The 21,608-nt window shown below is 39.0% G+C and overlaps 2 protein-coding genes across 2 annotated transcripts in view; both read left to right on the top strand.

Moving 5' to 3' along the window:
• Positions 1–1,348: 1,348 nt before the first annotated feature.
• Positions 1,349–3,541, top strand: ZNF770 (zinc finger protein 770; the record flags this gene model as incomplete). The annotated part of the gene is made up of 1 exon (XM_082318328.1): positions 1,349–3,541. The coding sequence occupies one exon, from the start codon at positions 1,349–1,351 to the stop codon at positions 3,539–3,541; it is 2,193 nt and encodes a 730-aa protein (XP_082174454.1).
• Positions 3,542–14,647: 11,106 nt separating this feature from the next.
• Positions 14,648–21,608, top strand: part of AQR (aquarius intron-binding spliceosomal factor) — a 60,421-nt gene continuing 53,460 nt past the window's right edge. Inside the window, exons 1-5 of the mRNA XM_082316709.1 lie at positions 14,648–14,840; positions 15,691–15,747; positions 16,947–16,987; positions 18,488–18,523; positions 20,877–20,997. Of these exons, the coding sequence (XP_082172835.1) occupies positions 14,757–14,840; positions 15,691–15,747; positions 16,947–16,987; positions 18,488–18,523; positions 20,877–20,997 (339 nt within the window). The 5' untranslated portion in view covers positions 14,648–14,756. The remainder of the gene's footprint in view (positions 14,841–15,690; positions 15,748–16,946; positions 16,988–18,487; positions 18,524–20,876; positions 20,998–21,608) is intronic.

The following is a 21,608-nucleotide window of genomic DNA, read 5'->3' as shown; positions in this document are numbered from 1 at the left end:
GGGAAGGACAATGAAAATAACTTTGTAGTAAAGAAAGGCTCAGCTGAGTGCAAGGAAAAGCTTTGTGAGAGGGTGACGTATTGGAGCAGGAACCCTGCTGAGGTTAAAGAACCTCCTTCAGCAGAAGCTGTTAAGACCACTTTGGAGGCTGTCTAGACGTGAGTTGGCTTCACAGTAGAAGGCTTGGACTAAATGGTTGCTTGAGGTCCTTTCTAGCTGTTCCTATGAATATTTTAATAACTTTTCATGCACTCGGGTACTTGCAAAATTATTATTTCTTGTTTGCAATTCATTATACCTTAGCTGAGACACAGTAGCTTGCCGAAGTGTTTTTTGTCTGCTGAAAATTCAAGGAGAATTAAAACTGACTATTTCATGATCCTGGCTTAGACTAAAATAGTCATTGTGATGAATTATGATAATGACCTCTGTATTTGTGAAGTATTCAGAGTATATGCATGGTTAGGTATCACAACTCTGATATTCTATCTCTGTGGTGAGATAGTGAACATAGCCTGTGTTCATGCTTGTTTTGGGGAGTATCCTCGTTCTGGTGTAGTTTATGGTTAGTCTGTTGCTCTGGCTGCCTGGTTCTGGTGTTTGCCATTTTGAGACAAAGCAAAAATGATTACACTACTGTTTCTTCCAGACAGAGCTGATAAGATGCAGAAATGTGAATAGTAACTTTGTACTTAGTTTCAGTGTATTGTTAGTTTTTACTTCTCACTAACACTGCATTCATTTAACTTTTATTTCTGAAGCCCAGGAATCGCTAGTTCTTATCTCTTTCTCTCATTTTCATAAATATTATATCTGTGAGTTAGAATTACTGCTGTAGGAGAGAAATTTATTGAGTAAATTTTTGTGCGTTGTTTTTTTTTTTTTTAATATGCATTATTTGTACATAACCTAAATATTATAAGGTAGCTGAACTGTCTATTATTTGGAAGTAACATGCAGGACTAAACATCTGCGTTACAGCACAGATGACTTTAAACTGGTTTGTTTCTTCTAGAAAGTAGTCTAGTTTTTCTGTATCATGTAACATAACAGGTGATTACTCTGTTATGAGGAAAGCATTTTAAGCAGAGTTAAATCATGAGTATTCTAATCTAGATGCTTTTGGTCTCTTATGTAGAAAATGAGACAATTTTAGGCAATTATATATTAATACAGGCTAAAATAATACTCTTTTTCTTATTTTAGGGACCTGTGGGATTTAAGAATATCACTCCTAAGAAAATTTGCTGCTTCTACAGCCTTTCATCTTAGTGTGCAATTGATGATTTCACTTGAAATACCTATCTGAAGAAACTAACAATAGGCAAGGTGTAATTGCTTTTTAAAAATGTTAAAAGTTCAGCAGTGTGTAACAGCTGACAGGATACCCAAGAAAAAGCCATATATTTGTGACATTTGCTATAAACAGTTTGAAACTCCATCAAAATTAGCTAGGCATTATCTGATACATACTGGTCAAAAGCCATTTGAATGTCATGTATGCCATAAAACATTTAGACAGCTAGTCCACCTGGAGAGGCATCAGTTAACCCATAATCTACCTTTTAAGTGTATTGTTTGTCATAGAAACTTCAAAAACTTAATCACTTTCTTAAAGCATCAGCAGCTTCATAATGAAAATTATCAGAATGATACCAAGCAAGCCGAAAACTCTGTGAATTTTGAGCAAGACAGGGTCACTTATGGCATATTTCGATGTTCTGTGTGCTGCAAATCTTTTACAACTGAAGAGAGGTGGATGCTGCATCAGTGCCCGAAGGCAGATCGTCTACACGGTGCCAGAAGGAGAAAGAAAACTCACGCTTGTGAATCATGTAACAAGACGTTTCCATCAAGATCTAAGCTAGAAAGACACTTCCTTATTCACACTGGCCAGAAACCTTTTAAGTGTTCTTCATGCGGTAAATCTTTCAGACAGTCAACACACTTGAAAATCCATCAGCTCACACACACAGAAGAAAGGCCTTTTCAGTGCTGCTTTTGTCAGAAGGGGTTTAAAATACAGAGCAAACTCATGAAGCACAAACAGCTCCACGCCAGAAATAAGACTTTCCCCAATATTTTATACAAAGCAAAAACTCTTAAATATCCCAGACCACAGAACCTGTTGGAAGGAAAGAGGGATAGTTTTGAGAATGCTGACACTTACGAGTCACAGGAGAACGACCCACATGATGTTCACTCGATTTATATTGTACCCTTTCAGTGCCCAGCATGTGAGCAGTGTTTTGAAACGGAGCAGGTTCTAAATTTGCACAAATGTTGTTATCTGAGAGATGGCAAAAGTTCCAACAATGGTATGACAGCATGCAGCCACACAGTCAGCATGAAAAATAAGATCCTGATGAAGCTGAAGCGTACTGGGGGAAAGGCAACAGATTTTTCTCTGACTGACAGAAAAAAAATAAAATCAGGTCACTTTAAAAGTCCTGACCTGGTTGCAGCTAGAGATCAGCGTTCTGATCAGCATGCTTCCACTAAACCTTTCAAGGATTGCCATAGCAAGCTTGACATGCACAAGGCACTTAGTAATCGGATGAAAAGAAAGTTAGCTGTGCCATTACCTTGGCAAGAGCACCTGCAACCTCACGACTTTGGAATTAATTTAAAAGGTATGCTTACTGGTGAAAGCATGTTAAAAATCGATGATTCACTGCATAATAAAGATGACTCTTTTTATCGTTCATCAGACGATGGTTTCTTTGACAATCCAGAAGTACTTCATTGTGCCTTTTCAGCTTCTGCTAAAAATATACATAACAGACACAAAGTGTGTAAATGTGACAGATGTGAAAAAATCTTTCCATCTTCATCCAAACTTCAAAGGCACTATCTTATACACACGGGACAGAAGCCCTTTGGCTGTAGTATTTGTGGGAAGACATTTAGACAGTCAGCTCACTTAAAAAGACATCAGCTCACCCATACTGAAAAGAGACCCTACAAAAGCCCCGTTTGCCAGGTAGAATTTGAAAACCTGAACAAACTTATCAATCATCAGGGAGATCACATTGAATTTAAGTCTTCTCAGCCTGTGGGTTATTCGGGTTATTCTCAAACACCTTCACAGGCATCTGGCTTTCAAGAATTTGAGCTGATTCAGTCAAACCAAGCAGCTGAAATCAAAGTTGAAATCGAGTCAGGGGACTTTGTTCTTGACACCAGCAATAGAAACACACAGCCATATTTGTGTAGTAAATTGCTGGAAACAGAGAAAAGCTGTTACAGGTATTGGCATGAATTTTCTGAAGGTACTGAAAAAAGTGAAGTTGTTAACAAATTGTATCAATGCAGTATCTGCTTTAAAACTTTTAAATCGCCTTCTAAGCTTGAAAGACATTACCTAATGCATGCTGGACAGAAGCCGTTTGAATGTTTAGTTTGTGGTAAGAATTTCAGACAGGCCCCACATTTGAAAAGACATCACCTTATTCACTTTAAAGAGAGCTTAAAGCTGAGGTCCACTGAGCAACAACCGGAGACTATATTGTTTTTATCAAAACTGGATAATGCCCTGTGAAATGACATATTAAAATTTTTGGTTGCATAATTATTGAAAGGCTTATGTTAGACCGGACAATTGACTGAAGGGGATTATCTTCTATCATGGAGATGGCCTGTTGAAGAGTTAATTTACTATCTTCAGAACTGTCTACTTGATATAATTAGTGATGAATGCGAGAAGATGTTTAAAACAAAAAATCATGGAACAAAAAAGCCACTTTGCATTTCTTTTCCTAAATTAATTTATAATACATGTTCTTACTGTATTAATAGTGTTGCAGCAATCTGCAGTGCTCTGTGAATCAGATATTTTAAAAGCTATACCTTTTCCCATGTAGTATTTTATGACATTATGGTGCCCAATGATTACTATCAGAAAAGTAAAGATAAAAAGGTAATTTTCAGAATACAGAAAAAGTGGTCCTTTTACTTTCTTCTTGCTCCCTATATGTTGCAATCAAAGGACACTTGCTGTATTTATTTCATACTTTTTAAAAAAATAACATTTTTAGATAAAAGATGCAAAAAAGAAGAAAGTAGAAAAAGGGGGAAAAGTTTAATGAGCAAAAATGCTGATGTGACATTATAGAACAGTTAACAAAAAATTTAACTGCTTTGTAATGTGCTTGGAGATCTATGGATGAGAAATTAGATTTTTTCCCTTTTTATGACAAAATGTAAGTAGACAATGCTAAAATAGCAGGGTTTATCATCAATTAATCCATTTCACCACTTCATTATCTCTGCTTCTTTGTATATCCCTTGCCTTTTCTAGCTTTTTTTTGGCCAATTCATACAATACTGAACTATTTTTCTGCCAGAAAAGAGGACAAGAAATTATCGTTAACATTACAAACGGGCTTACTGTCTGTTTCAGTCTCCTTTCCTTCTAGTGTACATATTGCACCAGTAAAAGAAATGTTCTCTAAGATCTGATAATAACTCAGACGAGCAGTTTTGTCAGGAATTCATGTTCTCATTACATTAAATATAAGAGACTGAAAATTACTTTTCGCTCAAATTAAGTAATTCCAATTTTTTATTAATAGAATCTGTAGTTATACTTTGTGGTAAGTAGAGAGCTTTGCCCATTGTGCCTGCTGGGCTGGCAAAAAGTTTAAGTGCAGTGGAGCTTATTCATTATGAACAAGAATGAAGTTTGTTTCTTCTTTTCCTCTGCAAAAACTACCTTTTAGGATATTTTCCTTTGTTATGCAGCTTCTGAATAGTTGAAACCTGAAGTTTTTAATTCAATTTCTAAATTAACGTATCTGTAAGATACATGGCGTTCTTTTAACTATTTAAATAGATCCATATTTATTTAAGTAAAATGATTTTGATTTTTTTTTTTTTAATTTTGAAGTGATTTATCTAGGTTTTGCTGTGGCATGAGCTTTGTAGTATTTGGTATAAATGAAGTGAAGGGTGAAGGGAGTTTTTTATTTTCATACATGTTATTCTTTCCCATTTTCAGAGAGAATAAAACTAAGAAAGATACTCAGAAACAGTCTGTAGGTACTATGATTTTTGTATGACAGATGAATTCAGTACGTTAATGACTATAGTTACATATTGAGATTTTTTCTCCCTATGTGAATTGTTTCATATTGAAAGACAGAATACTGTATGAAATGTTTTGGAAGTGTATTGTAGAGCTCTTTTAAAATACTTGTAATAAACTATTTTATTTATATTGTACTTTTATTGTATACTTCATGTGCAAACCAGAGTTTTGAAACCACATAACATTCAATATGCAGAAACGTTTAAGACTACATATCAAAATAACTAACTTTGCATGTTAGAACAATAGGTTTTGTTTCAGAAATACCTTTAAAGATAGTAAGATCTTTTTTAAGGAGTCACAGTCATTTTAAAAAATTATATGTTTGAGGTAATGTTTAAAGAACAGTAAACTTGGTATGTTTTGAAAATACCAATTTGAGAAAAACAAGTGGAAGATAATACAGAAAGCTACTTTTAAGGGATGAATAGACATATGTGGGAAGTGTTATTGTCTGATTAATTTGGAAACTAATGTAATCTTTGGGCTCCATGGGATTTCAGAGGGGCAGTAAGGGCCACTTTGTTTATGTGGCGCTCTACCCCTCCATGAAAAGTTTTGTGTCAGTAAAAATTCATGATTTTATGGGGATTATAGCATAAACTAGTTAGAAAGCGGTAAAGCGGTTTCTGAGAGTCAGGAGAAAAAAATCTAAGGTTGAAATCCTGTCTCTTTTGAAGTTAACAGTAAAATTCTCCAAGTACCTTTGAGAATTTGAGCTAGAATGGTTTTCTCAGTGTTAACAATAACACTTTGTGATGTTCATTAGTATGTTAGTCATTTTCCGTAACGCTTCAAGGCAAGTTCAAGCCATCAGTCTTTGAAGTATCTTTGGTGGCAGAGACATTGCCTGTGGTTTTGTTCGAATGAGCTGATGGCTAATAGTAATAATCTCATAGTACTGAAGTAGTGGATTTTTTTAAGACTATATGCAGAACCAAAGCATACTGTAAACAGGAAAACAGTGTGTCCTCCTGTGTTAATATTGAGCTCCCCCCAAGGAGAACTTCTCAAACTCTGTGGATTCAGCTTTGAGGTAGTTCTTTGTGGAATAAAAGACGGGTCAAGTATTTTAAAACAAGCAGAAAAAGGTAAAAGGGATTTTTTTGAAGACAAATAAAGTATGCAATACTAAATTCACTGGAACCGCAGTACTAACTGATCACATCGTCCATTTTCTGTCTAGGAAATGTGGCTATGGATGACTTTAAAACGATGATGATTTTGATTGCTGTGCTATCCTTGCAATGTTTGCAGGAAGTCAACACTTGCAAAATATATATATAAGTATTCCTATACATGTCTAGGGAAAATTTCAAAAAGGAAAAAAAGCCATCATAAACCACAGAAAAACTGTTTAATCACTTTTATAGCTGCTGCTCACTGAATGGTTTCTCGCTTGTCTGTGATCTGCTCTCACTTTTATACCCAGAGCCAACAAGAAAAGTTAGTGAGGTAAATGGGAGATAGACACAAAAGAAACTGAATTGAAGTTAATGAGACTTTAGGCTTCAAATTTAGATGCTGGATCTAATGTTTAGTTTTCCTGGCTGCCTTCTAGTATAAATGTAAAACTCTGAAAGTCATAATCTCGCAACAGTAGCTCACTTGAGTAACACTTAGGTAAGTACAGCTGGATGACTCTTAAATCAATAAAGATTATGGATTCGGTCCTTCTAATGGCCCCTTGTAATAATGTTGAAAATGCCTAGATCTCCTAAATAACTAAAGGGGTCACGGTTCATATTCCTAGCACAAGGTTTTGTGGATTTTTAAAGTGCAAGTTTTAACTTAATAGCCTAGTTTTATGGTCTGATGGCTATGGATGAGATGTGTCTGAGAGGCAGTTATCATAAGGAAAAATGAAATTGCAGAAGTGACTTTTCTGTGCTCTCGTATACCTTATTTTCTCCAGGTTGAGCAAATTAATTGTACTTCTTCATATAACGACTAGTTCTGTTAAGCAGCTTTTAAACAGCATTTTTAGCTTTTTTATCTGTTTAGCATCTGTTACCAAAGTGAAGGAGAAATCAGCCTTATGCCAACAAAATCACTCACAAGTAGAATTGACCATTTCCTTGTTCAGAAACTGCCGTTCTAACATGGAAGTGTCATTATGTCTGCCCTGAGTTAGTACAAGTCTTTGAATGCTGTTTTACTTCTGTGCTCTGCCATTCCAGTTTCTGTCTGCTTCCTGGAGATACTAATGTGTGACTTGATTCTGCTATACACCCAACATAGTTTGGATATGCGGCTGAGATTTTTCCTCTTCACTGGAATCCATCCAGTGTCCCTGGTCCCAATTTGTATGGCTCTGTGAAACCCCATATGTGACTTATGGAGAGTCATGGAGCCGGTTGTTGCGCGTGTGCTGCCATGGCATGCAAAATGGTGCCTGAGGATGTGAGTGCATGAGGATGTGAGAAGCTGACCGGCTGTGATGTAGACTGACCTGTCATTCTCCACTGAACGTGGTCTGGGTACGTAGGGTAGTAAGAGCATATGGAAATGGTGGCTATCCAGCTTTGCCTATGGCTGCTTCACTGCATGTGGCACTGGAATGTCCCTTGCTGACATAGTGAAGGAGGGGAATACAGAGAATTATGTGGCCACTGCTATATAAAAACGTAAAATTATATTCCTAAGCTAAAGAAACCAACTACACGTGCTCTCTCCCATTTGTACTGCTAATCCACTGCACTCAATTTTTATTGACATCAAGGAAAACACTATCTTCCTGGTATGCAAATTTGCATTATTTTATTTGTGCATTTTTTAAAGAGTATAAATTTTCATGCTTAGTATGTGTTTTCAAAAGTAGCTTGCTGAGCTACAGAAACTGAGATGATTTCCTCAATTTCTACTTTGTTTTGATTCTAAGAGGATCCTGAAAATACAGCTGAGCAGAGAGATTCCTGTTAGTGACAATGCAGTCCTGCTACACTGAGTAGAAATCTGCTAAGCCATCTAGCCACCTCAAGTGTCTGAGTCAATTTGAGGATAGTTTTTAAGATCGAAACATGTTATGATTTTTTCATGATATTGAGAGCAACCTTGGATTAGTATCTTGGCAACCTTGTTTGCCATAGCGCACTTTATCTTGTATTTTATACTCTGGGTCTTAATAATAGCAGATACTTGGGTAGTGAGAATAGCTTCATAAGAATTCCCTCAGGCATCAAATAGCGTGTCTGATGCTAGTGCAATTAGCAGAGGAAAAATGTCCATTTTCCAATAAGCTAAAATGATTTGTTGTGTAATATTTTAGTTTATATCACAGTAGAAGGCTTTTTTCAGTAAAAAAAATTATTAAAAGTTAATAAATTATTTTTCAGTATTACACCAGTGTGAATTTTGCTGTTTTCAGTAGGTATTCTGTTTTATTGTCATTTTATCCTCTCCTAAAATCCTTATGTGCTAATGGAAATGTCTACCAAAAGTCTAGAAAATATGGAGAAAGGCCAGGATGAAAGCTTTAGGAGATTGGAGCTAGCTCTCAGCATCTTAGAGCTAGTTTTCTGTTGATTAATTTTTATGCTGCATATTAGATATGCTTCCGTTTTGTCTGCAATCTGTATATTTTTCTATATCGTGAGAAAGGATATGTGATCTAGAATCTTTTATAATGATTCTGCAAATAGACTCAACTTTCTGTAACATTTTTCATGCTAGCACTAGCAGAAAAATTATTTGCTTTAGAATCTCATTTCAGTGACAAAGGCCTCATGCTCCTCCATCAGACAGATTTATCTCGCATTAATTTTTTTGCCCCATAGAAATGTTATCACATAACAGCCTCTCACAGGATTTCTAGCAAATATTTCCAGAGCTTTACTAGCCATTGGTCTCTTACGTTCATACCGCTGTTCTGCTCCAGTTGGTAGGAACATAGCTAAAAGTCTCTGAAGAGAATTAGAATAGCCCAGAGTCTGCTCTAACTTGAGCTGTTACCCAAATGTGAGCCCAGCAACAGAAAGCTAAGAATGACATAAACTCCCGTATTTCCCCACCTCCTTCACTAGAGGCACTGCTTGCTATTCTGGGATATAAAAGCAGCTGGGTTGCTGAATTAACCATATTTTTCTTTAGTCATGAGCTCAGAATTTCCATTGAAGTTACTGCAAGTTTTGCACAAAAATCAAGGGCAGTACATTGGCCAGAACGTGTGCTAAATAAATATTTATACACAAATCAGAATGCTACTGACGGCTTCTTTACACTTTAAAATTCTAAATATTTTAAGAAGCATCTGTTACTAAACTGAGGCATCATTTTTGAAAGTACCCATATTTACTGAGTGGAAGTACACATATTTACTGAGTGAGTACCCATATTTAATGAGATGAACACAGTGACAAACTCTTGGACTACAAGAATGCACATAAATAAAATAGTAAAAGCAATGTGATGTGATTGAATTAAAATGATAATGAACAGACCGAACATTTAGTTTATGTGAATATTAACTACTATGAAGGACAAACTATAACTACAGGAATAACCCCTATCATTGTGCCTAAACTTTTTACATGTTGAAAGATTCCTCTGATCTTTTTTTGAGAAGCTTTTCCAAATTTTATTTACCTGAAAGCAGGTTAAATCAATGTTGCTTCTATCATTTCAATAGGTAAGAGACACAGGAGGTTTCCAGTTGTCTTTGAATAATTTGCATATTATTCCATTTCCATACCATTCATCCCCCATCCCTTTCAAAAACTTATTTTGTATAACTGTGCAAGTAATATTTCAAAATGCTGCATATTCATAGTCCCTTTGGTTAGAAGAAAAGCTGTAGGTGCAAGTTTGTACATATATATGATGAGACTTGAAATTCTTGTGTTTGGAGCTTTGTTTCAGACCTTTTCAGAGGGATGCCTCTCAAAAAAACTTTTGTTCCTGTGTAAAAGTCAACAAGTTAGAGATTAAAAGCTGATTTTAAAGAGATGCATTCTCCTAAGCTTTACAGCCTTGCTTCGCAGAAAGCCGACCCAACATATGGCTTAATGTCACTGGGGCTGGGATTCAGCTGCCCTAAGTTAAGGTAGCCAGCGTGCAGTTCGGTACTTCCCCAAAGTTAAGCTTATGCATTTAGTATGATACAAGTATATTAGACCAGAGAACAAATTCCCATACAGCAGTGAGGTGCACCTCAGATATCTAGACCTCCATCCTGGGAAGCACAGTTCTATTAAAAATCACCTGGGCCACCCTGATATTTTTAAGTCTTGAAGTTGTGCACAGGGCAAGCACAATTCAGCCATCTCCCTCTAGGACTTGGGTGTCTTTGACTTTCTGCATACAGATGAACTTGCCGTCAGAACAATCACAGCTCACTTTTGAAAAAAGTAACGTAGACTTCCCTTCACCTCTGACTTATGTACCACAAGGTCCAAGAAACAGTATTCAGCATACATAGAAAAGAGTAAAAACTACCATCGTAAGCAGAAGTACAGCCACATTCAATGATTTTGGAAGGAAAAAAAATGCCCCTGCATCTCCATCAAGAAGCAGTGCAGTCTCAACAGCCTTGATCATGCCCTGGAGCTTTAGGCCTCGCTTGAACGTGTACTGGTGGACCAGCAGGAAAACAACCCCTGGGTGGGAGAGCGTGGAGCAGGATGACAATGCTGCCAGTGAGCTGCTTTTCTCTTTCAACAGAGGAGCAGTTTTAGCTGCCAGTATGCCCTCAGCTGTGAGGGACCAGAGTCCCCATCCAGGCAAGAAGGTTTTGGTATCTTCAGTTCTGTCTTATGTTAGGGGAATCGATGCCACCTCTGCTCCCCTGGCGACCGGGAGTTCAGGCGGTTGTAGAGTTGCGATAGTAGTCGCCACGTTGTTCCAGATCAAAGGGCCAGGAGAAATTGCTGCTGCCTTACTGCAATGACCAGGCTGCAGCACATGGGGAATCACCTGTCCCTAACACAATGCTTGCTTGGAGGAGGATGAGTCACCGATGCCAGTTCATAATTTTGAAGGAACCTGATGACTAGAATGGGTAAGGTAATGCCATTTTGCAACCTGAGGGCAGTGCTGGTATTTGTTACCTGCTCTGGAACAAAGCTTTCACACCAGAGTTTACATAGGCACAACATGGTATCCATACTGAGTCTGCATCTCTCACTGCAGGGTTTATTTATGTCTAAGAAGCTGAAAGATAAAAGATTCGAAGGATAAATCTCTGTGTGAAACAGAAACAGTAAAAAGTGAAACAACTTTTATATTAGAAGTATGTAGCTGCTCAATATAGTTTCACTGGTCGTATCTAACTGGACACCCTAAAACAATAACAAACCTTAAAATCAATTAATACTAGAAATCCTTCTAGATTAATTGTTTGGAGTTTTCATTGCTAGAAATTAATCATTTCTGTGACTCTAGATAGAACCTAAAATAATCTAAAAGGTAGACAGGACAGAACATAGAATCAGACCCTGCTGATGATCACAGATACTTCCTGACCGACTGATACTGTATTCAGGAGATTATCATTGAGATAAAAGCAATGGCCAGCTTATTGATGACCTTGGCTTGTACAGTTTACAAAGAAGAGTAGAAAAGCATATTTTTCCTTGCTACAATAATATAGAAGGGCAAGCATCCAAAACAAGAAGAGCTAATTAAGCAAGAATGCAGCATTGAATATAAATTGACCAGGACTGTATGCAGCCTGGAAATGAATAATAGTCTTGAAAACTGCATCTACTCAAATGTGTGACTTTTTAAATAATACATGTCTTCATGAATGAATTAACAGATTTTTGAAGAGAAAGAATATTTGATTTTTCTTGATGTGTTAAGTCAATGAGTACAGAAAGACGGAGAACTTCACAGAAGGCTGTGGGGACGACGGGGTGCAGGGTTTTATTTTTCCCCTGACTACAAAGCAGTTTGGGGTGGAAAGTGACAGACGTGCCTCCACTCTGGGGGAAACTGAGCGTAGCGTTCAAGAGACCAGTCTTAATAGACAGTTGCGAGCTGGGGTGAGAGTCGCAGATGGGGACATAGGTACAGCGCTGGGTGTCATTATGCCTGGTCTCACCACAGCTCCTCTTTACAGGTTCGGCTGCTCTTGAGGCTTGAAAGCGACGTATTTTGCCAATGCACTAATTTATGCTTTTGCTATTCACTTGTAGTCCTACTGTCACAGCACTCTGTAGCTAAACAATAGCCCTTATAGAGAAATATTTAATGCATTATTTATACAGAGGAGATCTTTGTAACTTTATTTGACATTGCCACTGAGGGATGTAATCATAACGCCTAACATTAGGCATCTAATATTAGTTTCCAATATCAGAAGCTCCTACAGAAAATGAGTCAGAGCACTTAAATTAGTTCTGATTTGCCCTCTGGTAGGACCTCTGTCGCCACATTGACTGTAGGGAGGTTTAATGCAACTAACCTCCTCACTGGGACACCCAAATGCCAAAAGTTAAGTAAACATGGGTTCCTCCTTGACCTTCATAGTTTTGATGCCATATGGAAATTTGTGGGTTTTGACACATGACTGACGATCTATCATAAAACAGAGGTCAGAAGGTTTAAGTTAGCCTTGCAAAGCTGTTCTAGAAAATTTACCAGCCCAGGTCCAAAATCTATTTGCCTGCGTACTTTATGGCATGGTAATAGTTCTGAAAAAATGTCACCTTGTGGGTGATACTTGAGCATGCAATTAGAAATCCAAGGTCATCAATTACTGTCACCTCTGATCCCAAGAAATCATCATAGCCTCTCCTAGGTGTCCCACGCTATCTTAAACACATGTAAAATTTTTGGCTCCCATCTGAAAGCCAAGTTTAGAAGCTTTCCTATTTTCAGCCTATTTTTATAGGCAATGAACTTATATTCTTTTGTCTTTTTTGATCACCGATTTGTAGCTTCAATAGTTCCTTCCCTTCCTGCCGTGTACCCATCTCGTCTAGTTATGGATAGTAAAAGTACTCTTTCCTTTTCTGCCAAACTGACAAGCTGTTAGATTTCTACTTGTTCTGATACATGCAAATATAAGCTAGCTATGTTGATTTCTGAGATAGTCCACTATAGAACAAGCTAACTGTGGAAGATAATGCTGCCTACAGTGTCCTCCCAAACTTACCAGCTAAGGTGCAGCAACATGCTAACATGGCTCAGCCAGCCAGCTCAGAGCTCAGGTAAATTTTACTTGTATTTTCTACACCTGTCCATGGATGCAAGTGCTAGCAGTTGTACCAAGTGATGGAGAAAGGGCAAATATAACTACCCCTTTTGGTGTCTGCACAGATTTCAATAAGGCTAAGCCAATCAGGAAGCTGCAACCTCTAGGTCAATTCAATTGAAGCATCTTAATTTGCTGATTTTTATCACAATTTAAATGTCAAATGGGGTACCTTGGTTTAAGTGTATTTTAACTGCTTTGCATTTGCATGTTTTCATCAAATACAGATCTCTCCAAAGGCTCCAATCCCTAGACAAGACAGCGCGCAATCCTTGTTATTTACAGACTTTGTTATTGGTACTTTTGTAACTTTTTGATTTTACTAGTCTCTATAGAGAAAACTTAGATTTTCTGGATCTTTTAAAGCAAAGGCACGCAGTGGGCATTTTTATTTGAACGTAGCCATTGTCTGATCCTATTCAAGGTACTGTCATTACTTTTTCCATTCCCATTGTACATTCTAATTCAACTTCAAAAAGAATATTTAGTTTAACCTCTGCTTGAAGAAATGAAATGGAGATCACCTTGCTATCAAAACAAAGGAGGTCATGTTCAGACAGACTTCAATGGTATCTGCCTGGATGTTTAAAGTACTCAAGTGGCAGGTGCTGGATAATGAGCACGGAAACAAAGCACGGTAACTTCTCTAGGGAGTCCGTTAATTTCCTCCTTAATTAATCTGTTTACCAAATAGAATAAGTTAATCGTGAACCATTCCCAATCATTACCCAACTGCTGACTTGTGTGAGCGTGTAATTTTTCCCTCTTACCTCTGCTCCCCTCCCCAGCTTCCCCGCAGCGCCGGGACGTGTGTCGGACAGAGCACGGGCCTACGCTCACGTCTCGGTGGCGTCTGCTTGGTGTTAACAACAGTGGGTCTATTCCACGTTAGATGGACAGAAACCTTTGCTCTAAATGATGAAGAAATAATAAAGCAGCACCCTAGGTGTATTTATAGAGCACCTGAAGGGCGGGTGTAGATGCAGCCAGGGGCGTGAGCTGCCTCCATCCCAGCCTTTCGCCTTTCACAGGCTACTGCACAGCTCGTTGCGGCGCTCCTCGCAAAGGGCAGCTGCGCTGCCGGGGACGGCGGGGCCTCGCAGGCGGCCCGCCACCGAGGCTGGCCCCGGGACAGGCCCCGACGGCGACGGCCGGGACGCGACGCGGCCCCGCCGCCCCTCACCGCCGGGGCGGGCAGGGGAGCGCCGGCACCGCCCCGCGCCCGCCGGCGGCAGTGCCAGGGAGCGCGCGGCAGGTGGCGCAGCCGCCGCCCCGCCCCTCCCCGCGGCCGCTCTAGCGCTCCCCGCCCCGGAAGCGCTCCCCTCTCCGCTGCCCCTCACGCGGCGGTTACTTCCGCTCGGTCCCCGCTGCAGGCGGCGGTGCGCTGGGCCTGGCCCGCGCTGAGGGAGAGCGGCGCTGCCCGGCGCGCGCCCGGCGGCTGGGGCCGGTCTCGGTCTCGGTCTCGGTCTCGCCATGGCGGCCCCGGCGTCCTCGGCCCCGCCGAAGAAGATCGTGGCGCCCACCGTGTCGCAGATCAACGCGGAGTACGTGACCCAGGTAGGGCCGGCGGGGGAGCGGCCCGCGGGGTTCCCCGGGCCGCCTCTCCCGCGGCCGGAGCCAGGTGCGGGAAAGGCAGCGGCGGCGCCTCGGTGCTTAAATAGTCTTTGCGGTCCGTGGGTGTGAGAGAAAGGGTCGTCTTCTGTCGGAAGAGAGGAGAGGTTTAGCGCCTGTGCTGCATGTGAAAGAGTCTGTGCCCCTGGCGTTTTCAGACTAGTGAGATTTACAAGGGCAGCACTGCAAAATAAATCAGGTTTGTTATCGTACGTGAAAAGTTGCTGGCAGTTTCTTGTAGCTGACCATTTTAAGTGGTTTTGTGCAAGCGTTCATTGTTTTGTGCTGGAAATGCTGCTTTCCTTTCTCTTCTACAGCATAAAGAAGTTTGAATACAGTTGGTTTGGAAGTCTTTGCCACCATAGTTGATGAGTTCTGGCGCAGTGATGGCTACAGCAAATACCCTTAAAATATTCGACTTTTATATGTAGCCTCTAGTTCTTTGTGAAGTTCCTCAATGGGAGCATAATCATTTGCAGTCCCAGAAAGATCATAGTATATTTTTTTGCTAGGAGTAACTTAAGGGAAAAATTGTTTATTGTATAGCAGTCTATACATCTGAAATTTTTACAGAGAATGGCACCTCTGTTGGAAAAGGTTTAGGCATAAAACCTTAAATGGTTGAAAAGCATTGTTGTTGGAAAACATAATTTTGTTATCTCTAGTTATTGTAAGCTGGAATTAAGTAAGATATTAGTGAAATAAAGTTTGGGGATGGGATGCATTATAGAGTTATTGTATCACTACAACTGAAAATGTATATATTTAACCTTTTTTTTATTTTTCCCCCGTACAGTTGGCAAATAAATACTGGGCTCCACATGTGAAGAAGAAGTTGTCTTTTGATTCAAAGGTAAATATTTCTACTGGAATTTTGTTGGGGTGTAAAAGAATGAGGATCAGCCCATTTCTGATGTGCCAGCCTTCAATGATGCTTATTTTATATAAGAGTATAGGAGACTGCTTGGAAGGTCAACAGTTCTTTAACACACTAATTAAAATTGTTTGTTATCTATTTGTAGTTTATAAATGTAGGTACTGTTATGAAGGTGTGCTATAGCAGTGCAGTTCTTTTGTATGCTATTTGTTCAGTTTATTTTGGCCAAGAGCTTGTGAGAGTAAAAGATTTTTGAGCATCTCCTTTGAGATTAAAAGATGTTTGAGGAGGGGCTACTCTTAGAAATCAAAGGAGGATGAAAGATGCAGGTATTACTGAACTCTATACTTCTTTCTAAAAGCTTCTTCAGAGAGTTTTGATCGACAACTTTAGTGCTGTTCTGGTGGATACGTGTGTTTTGAATGTTTAAAATTTGGCCTGACATGTTTGGTTTTATACTGGTTTTCTGTAGTGTGGCGTTCTTAAGTGTTAGGTTTCTTTCCCTCATGGGTATTTGGCTAAATCTGCCTTTCCAGCCCTAGTTTACTCACTCTTTTTGTAGTATTTATGATAGTATTTATCTGTGATTGTTAGAACTAGGATGTACATAAGCAGCTGAGTTGCATCTCTGTGTCATGTGATGTCAAAGTGTGCCTATTTTAACAGATAGTGCAGATTCTTTCATTCCTGTTGGAAAAACCAGGTAAAAGTGTCTGGATTTGGTTAAATGTCAGTTAAAAGAAACAGTGACAAGCGATGACTGAGTTGATGCAGACTTGACCCTTGAAGACTGTTCTTTAAATTCAACAGTAAGCCAAAGATTAACAATAAAAAGGTTTGCATATCTGTTTGACTTTTATATAAAATCTCGGCAAGATGTAGGTTATTCCTTTAGAATAACTTGAATGAAGGTCCTATCAATTCTCTATTATTGTGTGCTTTCTCCTAAGTCAATTCACTTTCTTTGTGAGAATGTATGTCTGTGAAGCTTTTGGACTCTTCAGAGCTGAGACCTAATTGTTATGACACTTTTAGATCAAATAGCAGTAAGCAGAGAGTAACTAATTCAGAATAACTTTGAGTGCATAAGATATCTTAATGCATTTTTAGTCACTTTATGAAGTATATAAAATCCTTAACCCTTTTTTTTTTTTTTTAAATATTTTTTCCCACAGGTTGTTGAAGATGTATATACAAAAGAAATTGTCAGGTCAAAGTAAGTACACTATTCACTTTCACTTATAGGCAAGCATTCCAACATTATCTGTATTGAAGTGGTTTCTAATGTTTCATAGGATATTTTAAAATGCATTAACATGTTGAAAGCAGATGAAAATGACTCGAGTGCACTTAAGTCATTTAATCATTATGGTATTTCAAAGTCTGAATGTGGCAAAAAGGAAGTTCATGAGTTCGTAATCCTTAAATGTGGTGGTTGGACATAATATTGTTTAGTTTCTTGATCAAGTCATCTGTTGTTTTATGTTGTTTTTGTTGTGATGGTTATGGAAGGCTGATCCCTTTGTTTGTCACTAAGGTATGCAAAGAAGAAAAAAAAAAATCAGTTGAGGAGTGTGCTGCCTCTTGGTTTTTGCTCTTTCCGTAATTATTGTTACCAGGTTTATAAAGGGCAAGTCTCATTTCAATGAATTGTAATGTTAGATGGGGGAGACAAAGAATTCAAGATAAACTGCATTCTGCAACTGTGTGTACAGAAAAGAGTTGTAACCGTAGCTGTTTGGAGCTCTTCAGGGGAAGTTTGAGCTCTGGAGAGAATTCTGTGTATGATTCCCTTATGACCTTCGGCTGGGGCTGCACGGCTAGAAGGCGCGTCCCCTGGGTGGTGGATAGGGGATCCCTCTCTGGAGGGTGCACCGGATAAAATTGAAGAAGGTGCTGCGAACCAGCGCAGCCTAAGGGAAGGCCACCCTGACAGAAAAACCACTGGCCCTCCAAGTCATGGGGGTTGGGCAGGAGGCCAACTACCTCCTCCCGGGAAAAAAAAAAAAAAAAAAGTTGCAGAAACGACGAGCATCAGAAATGGCGGGGATGGAGAAAATCGGTAACGAAATGAGGAGGAGGAGATGGAGCTGGATCGGTCGTGTCCTGAGGGGGAAACCGACAGACGACTGCGCTGTGGCCCTTGACTCCAGAGCACGCAGCTGCGGACCGATCGAAGTGGAAGAACGATGTTCGCGCCTTGTGTGCCTCCTGGCACTGAGAGAATTCAGATTCAGATCAGATTCAGATTCCTTTATGAAAGTAATCTAAGAATTGCCGTACAGGATCAGAGCAAGCTTCCATTTCCAGTCACTAAGAAGAGAGACCATTACAAACTGATTAAATATGTAGTCGTAGTTCTCCAGAAGACACTCTCAGCTTCTAGCAGTTTATGTCTTCAAGGCTGTTGGAAGCGGTGTCCTCATATTTAAAAGATATAGCTGGATTTTTTTAAAGTGAAGTTGATTGCTTAGTGAACCTGCATGAGCTTTAGCTTCCATGGTGTTACAGCAGTTGCTTCTGCATTCAAGTGGTTGCTCTTGCATGGAAATGGGGGGGGGGGGGGGGGGGGGGGGGGGGCAGAAATAACTCCTAGATTTTTCTACAGGTTTCATTATATAACAAAATAAGGGATAATATAACCATTTTCCATGCAGCTAAGATGTTTATGGGAGGCTTTCTTTCCTGTGTTAATTGTTTACTTTTTCCTTTTTAGGTTTGCTATTAGGAAGATAATGCTTCTTGAATTCAGGTAAGCTAATTGGAGTGAAATTTTATGTTATTTTTTTGTAGGAACCCGTAAAGATGAGAAGCAAATGCAGGGCAGTAAGTTTGAAGGTAGTATACTCATTTGTTTCTACTTATTAAAGGCTTGAATTGTGTACCTAGGAAAATTGAGGAGAGCTTAATTTGAGGAGAAGATAATTTCATAAGCATAAGTAACATACCAGAGTATCTTGTTTTATAATTCTGAATTTCTAGTGTAAGTGAAGCACCAAAGAAGAGAGTGTTAATGGAAGAGGTGAAAAACTTGGGTCTGTTATTTGGAATGTGTTATTAAGCCTTAAATCAGAACTCACCGAAGTCAGAGAAAGTTTTTGGATTAAGTCTCTTACTGCGAGGGTAAAAATTAATTGTGTTGCAGCAGCATCACTAACATTTTCTTCACTTGGAAAGAAACAGAAATCTGTTTAGAAGATTCTTACAGCTACTTCAGACTTTCCTGGAAAAATTTACAAAGCATGTCTAAAATGATGTAAAATACATATTTGCAGTATTTACATATTTAGAAACACAATATTTAGTGTTCTGTTTGGCTCTGTTTTATCTCTCAAATCTTATGAGCAGATAGAATTAGATGGTTTTTGGTTGAGATAGATTCTTTGGTTGAAAAGGCTGAAATACATAAGTAGTACCACTAACTAGAAAAGTAGGACAAACTTCCCTGTGTTTCCTGCTCCTTTATTAGAAAAGGCGGAAGAGAAAATGTAAGCTACGGTTTGGGGTTTGACAGTAACAAATGTCATGCTGGTAGCGTGACTTCTGGAATTTGTATGCCAGCAATACCGTGGAGTTAGAGGTTTTTAGCCTTTCCGTGAACATTCTTAATGTTACCAGCCTGTAATGCAACTTTAGTACTTTCTGGTCTATAGCCCCATCTACTGCCATTTGTCCTGTAAGTCATTTTGTCTCTTTTTCTTCCCCCCATCTCCCCATTCATCTGTCAAACTCTCCTGTCTTCGCACACGTGAGATTTTCCTGTCCTGTCCTTCATTCTTGCTCACATACGTTTATCCTCACTTGGGGGCATAATAGTATTTTTACTAAAACGTGTTGAAGATTGTTGGAATCCCTGGGTGAAATAAAGTATGGAGTTCTGTGGATTTTGTGGAGTTTTTCCCTCTCCTGTTGGCAGATCCAAGCTCTTGGGAAGCAGCATGTATTCCATTTTGTGTATGCCTATGAAGTTATCTCGGCTCCGTCTGAAGCTGTGCATTCTGGCTGAGCTCCCAGGAAGCAGAAATGCCTGTCTGACCGTTACTGAGCCTTTTGCTCCTGGTTACATAGGACTTCTCACTGCCTTTTTTCCCCACTGTCTCTGGTATTCGTCTTATGTGTAATTACTGAAGTAGCTTACTGTAAGACATCAGAAAAGTACACTGTGGAAAAAAGTAAATAGGTAAAACTGAGTTGGCTCATGAGAGGCCAAACGAATGTTAGAGCTGACATTAAGAGAAAGGAATGAATGAGCAGCTTGTTTAGGAAGAAACAAGACTTTCTGGTGGCAGTTGTTAAAGCAGCACAATGTGTAAGTGCACTGTTGAATATGATGGATGTAGGGATTGCCTCCTCAGGAGCAACTGTCTTGCATAGTTTCAAGAGGAATTTAAAGGAGAGGGACAGTTTTTTGTCCAAATAGCCTCTCATCTCTAAGATCTAATTTTAAGAGTTTCTTCTGTGAGAAATGTGCCATATTAATGAAGAAGAAATGCTTATTGCTGGGAAGCTGCTATTTTCCAGTGTTCAGTTATTTTTTTTTTCACTTTCTTGAAAACACTTAATCGCTTCCCTAATATTCAATGCTTTGTTTTAGTCACACTGAAATGTAATATTTTTATTGCCTTTATATGATTGCAGGCATAAAATGTCTCTAGATGATTCCTGATTTTTTTATAAAAATGGGTATTTAATAATAGAAATACTGTTATACAGTAGTTGTCCTTTGCATCTTATGTTAGGCAATGCTGCATGTGACATTCTTAAGACAAGTGAAGTTTTTTTCTTTTTCTCTTTTTGGAAAATCAACATGAATTCATGTTCTCACTTTGTATTGAGCTGTGGCTACTTGTTGCATTTGAAAACCCTGTGGTGAATGTGTCTTCACACACAAAGAAACTCATCTGTCTCTTGTAGCAGTTACCGAGTCTAACAAGTTTTGCTGCAGTGACCTGGATGAGAGGTAACTTCAGGAACTACTCACAAACTACAAAGATGGCTTTAAGGAGGAGGAGGCAAAAAAACCCCTGTGGATAACTGCTCTTTCAGATGAGTGACAGATTATGTGGGTAGCAGAAACTAATGAAACATTCTTTGTCTCTTCACAGCCAGTACCTTGAAAATTATCTATGGATTAATTATTCTCCAGAGGTGTCCAGTAAGGCATATTTAATGTCAATCTGCTGTATGGTGAATGAGAAGTTCAGAGAGAATGTCCCTGCGTGGGAGGTAACCAATTTCAATTACGGCTAGAATTGAATTCGATCTATAAGTTGCAGCTTTTGTGGTGTGCTCACTTACACTGACAGAAGGTAGCAAAGCTTGTAGTGTTAAAAGTAAACGGTACCTCAGCTGGAATGTCTCATGTGGTGTTTTAAAGTGTCTGTTCTTTTCGGAGAAAGCAATGGACGGATGAAAAAACACCCGATTCCTTCTGGTGCAGAAGTTCTTTGTTCTGCTGTGTGATGCCTTTACATCATCATCATCATTTGCTTTTTTTGGCACTTGACAAAAGTCTGGCAATTGCAGATAAGTTCTTGCTCTGATACTGAAAGAAAAAAGGATTTTTTATATCTGTGGATATAAGAAGGCACTACTGGAAGTCTAACACTTCATCCAATAGTGTCTTGCTTAAAACCTGTGAATATGGTTTTGTAGCTTTCTTGTATGAAATTTTATACTAAGATAATCTCTTATTCTGCTTCTATGTGTACTTTTTTCTAATAATAGGTTCAGAAATAATTGAGTATTTCTACAAACAGTCCGGTTTTCACACACCATCTCAACAACATGAGCCTACTTAGAAATTCTATGAAAGCATTATTTCAGAAGCACACTTA

Source organism: Platalea leucorodia (assembly GCF_965183815.1).
Source record: "Platalea leucorodia genome assembly, chromosome: 7".
In the NCBI taxonomy this organism is placed as follows: domain Eukaryota; kingdom Metazoa; phylum Chordata; class Aves; order Pelecaniformes; family Threskiornithidae; genus Platalea; species Platalea leucorodia.
This window is presented reverse-complemented; position numbering and strand designations above follow the sequence as displayed.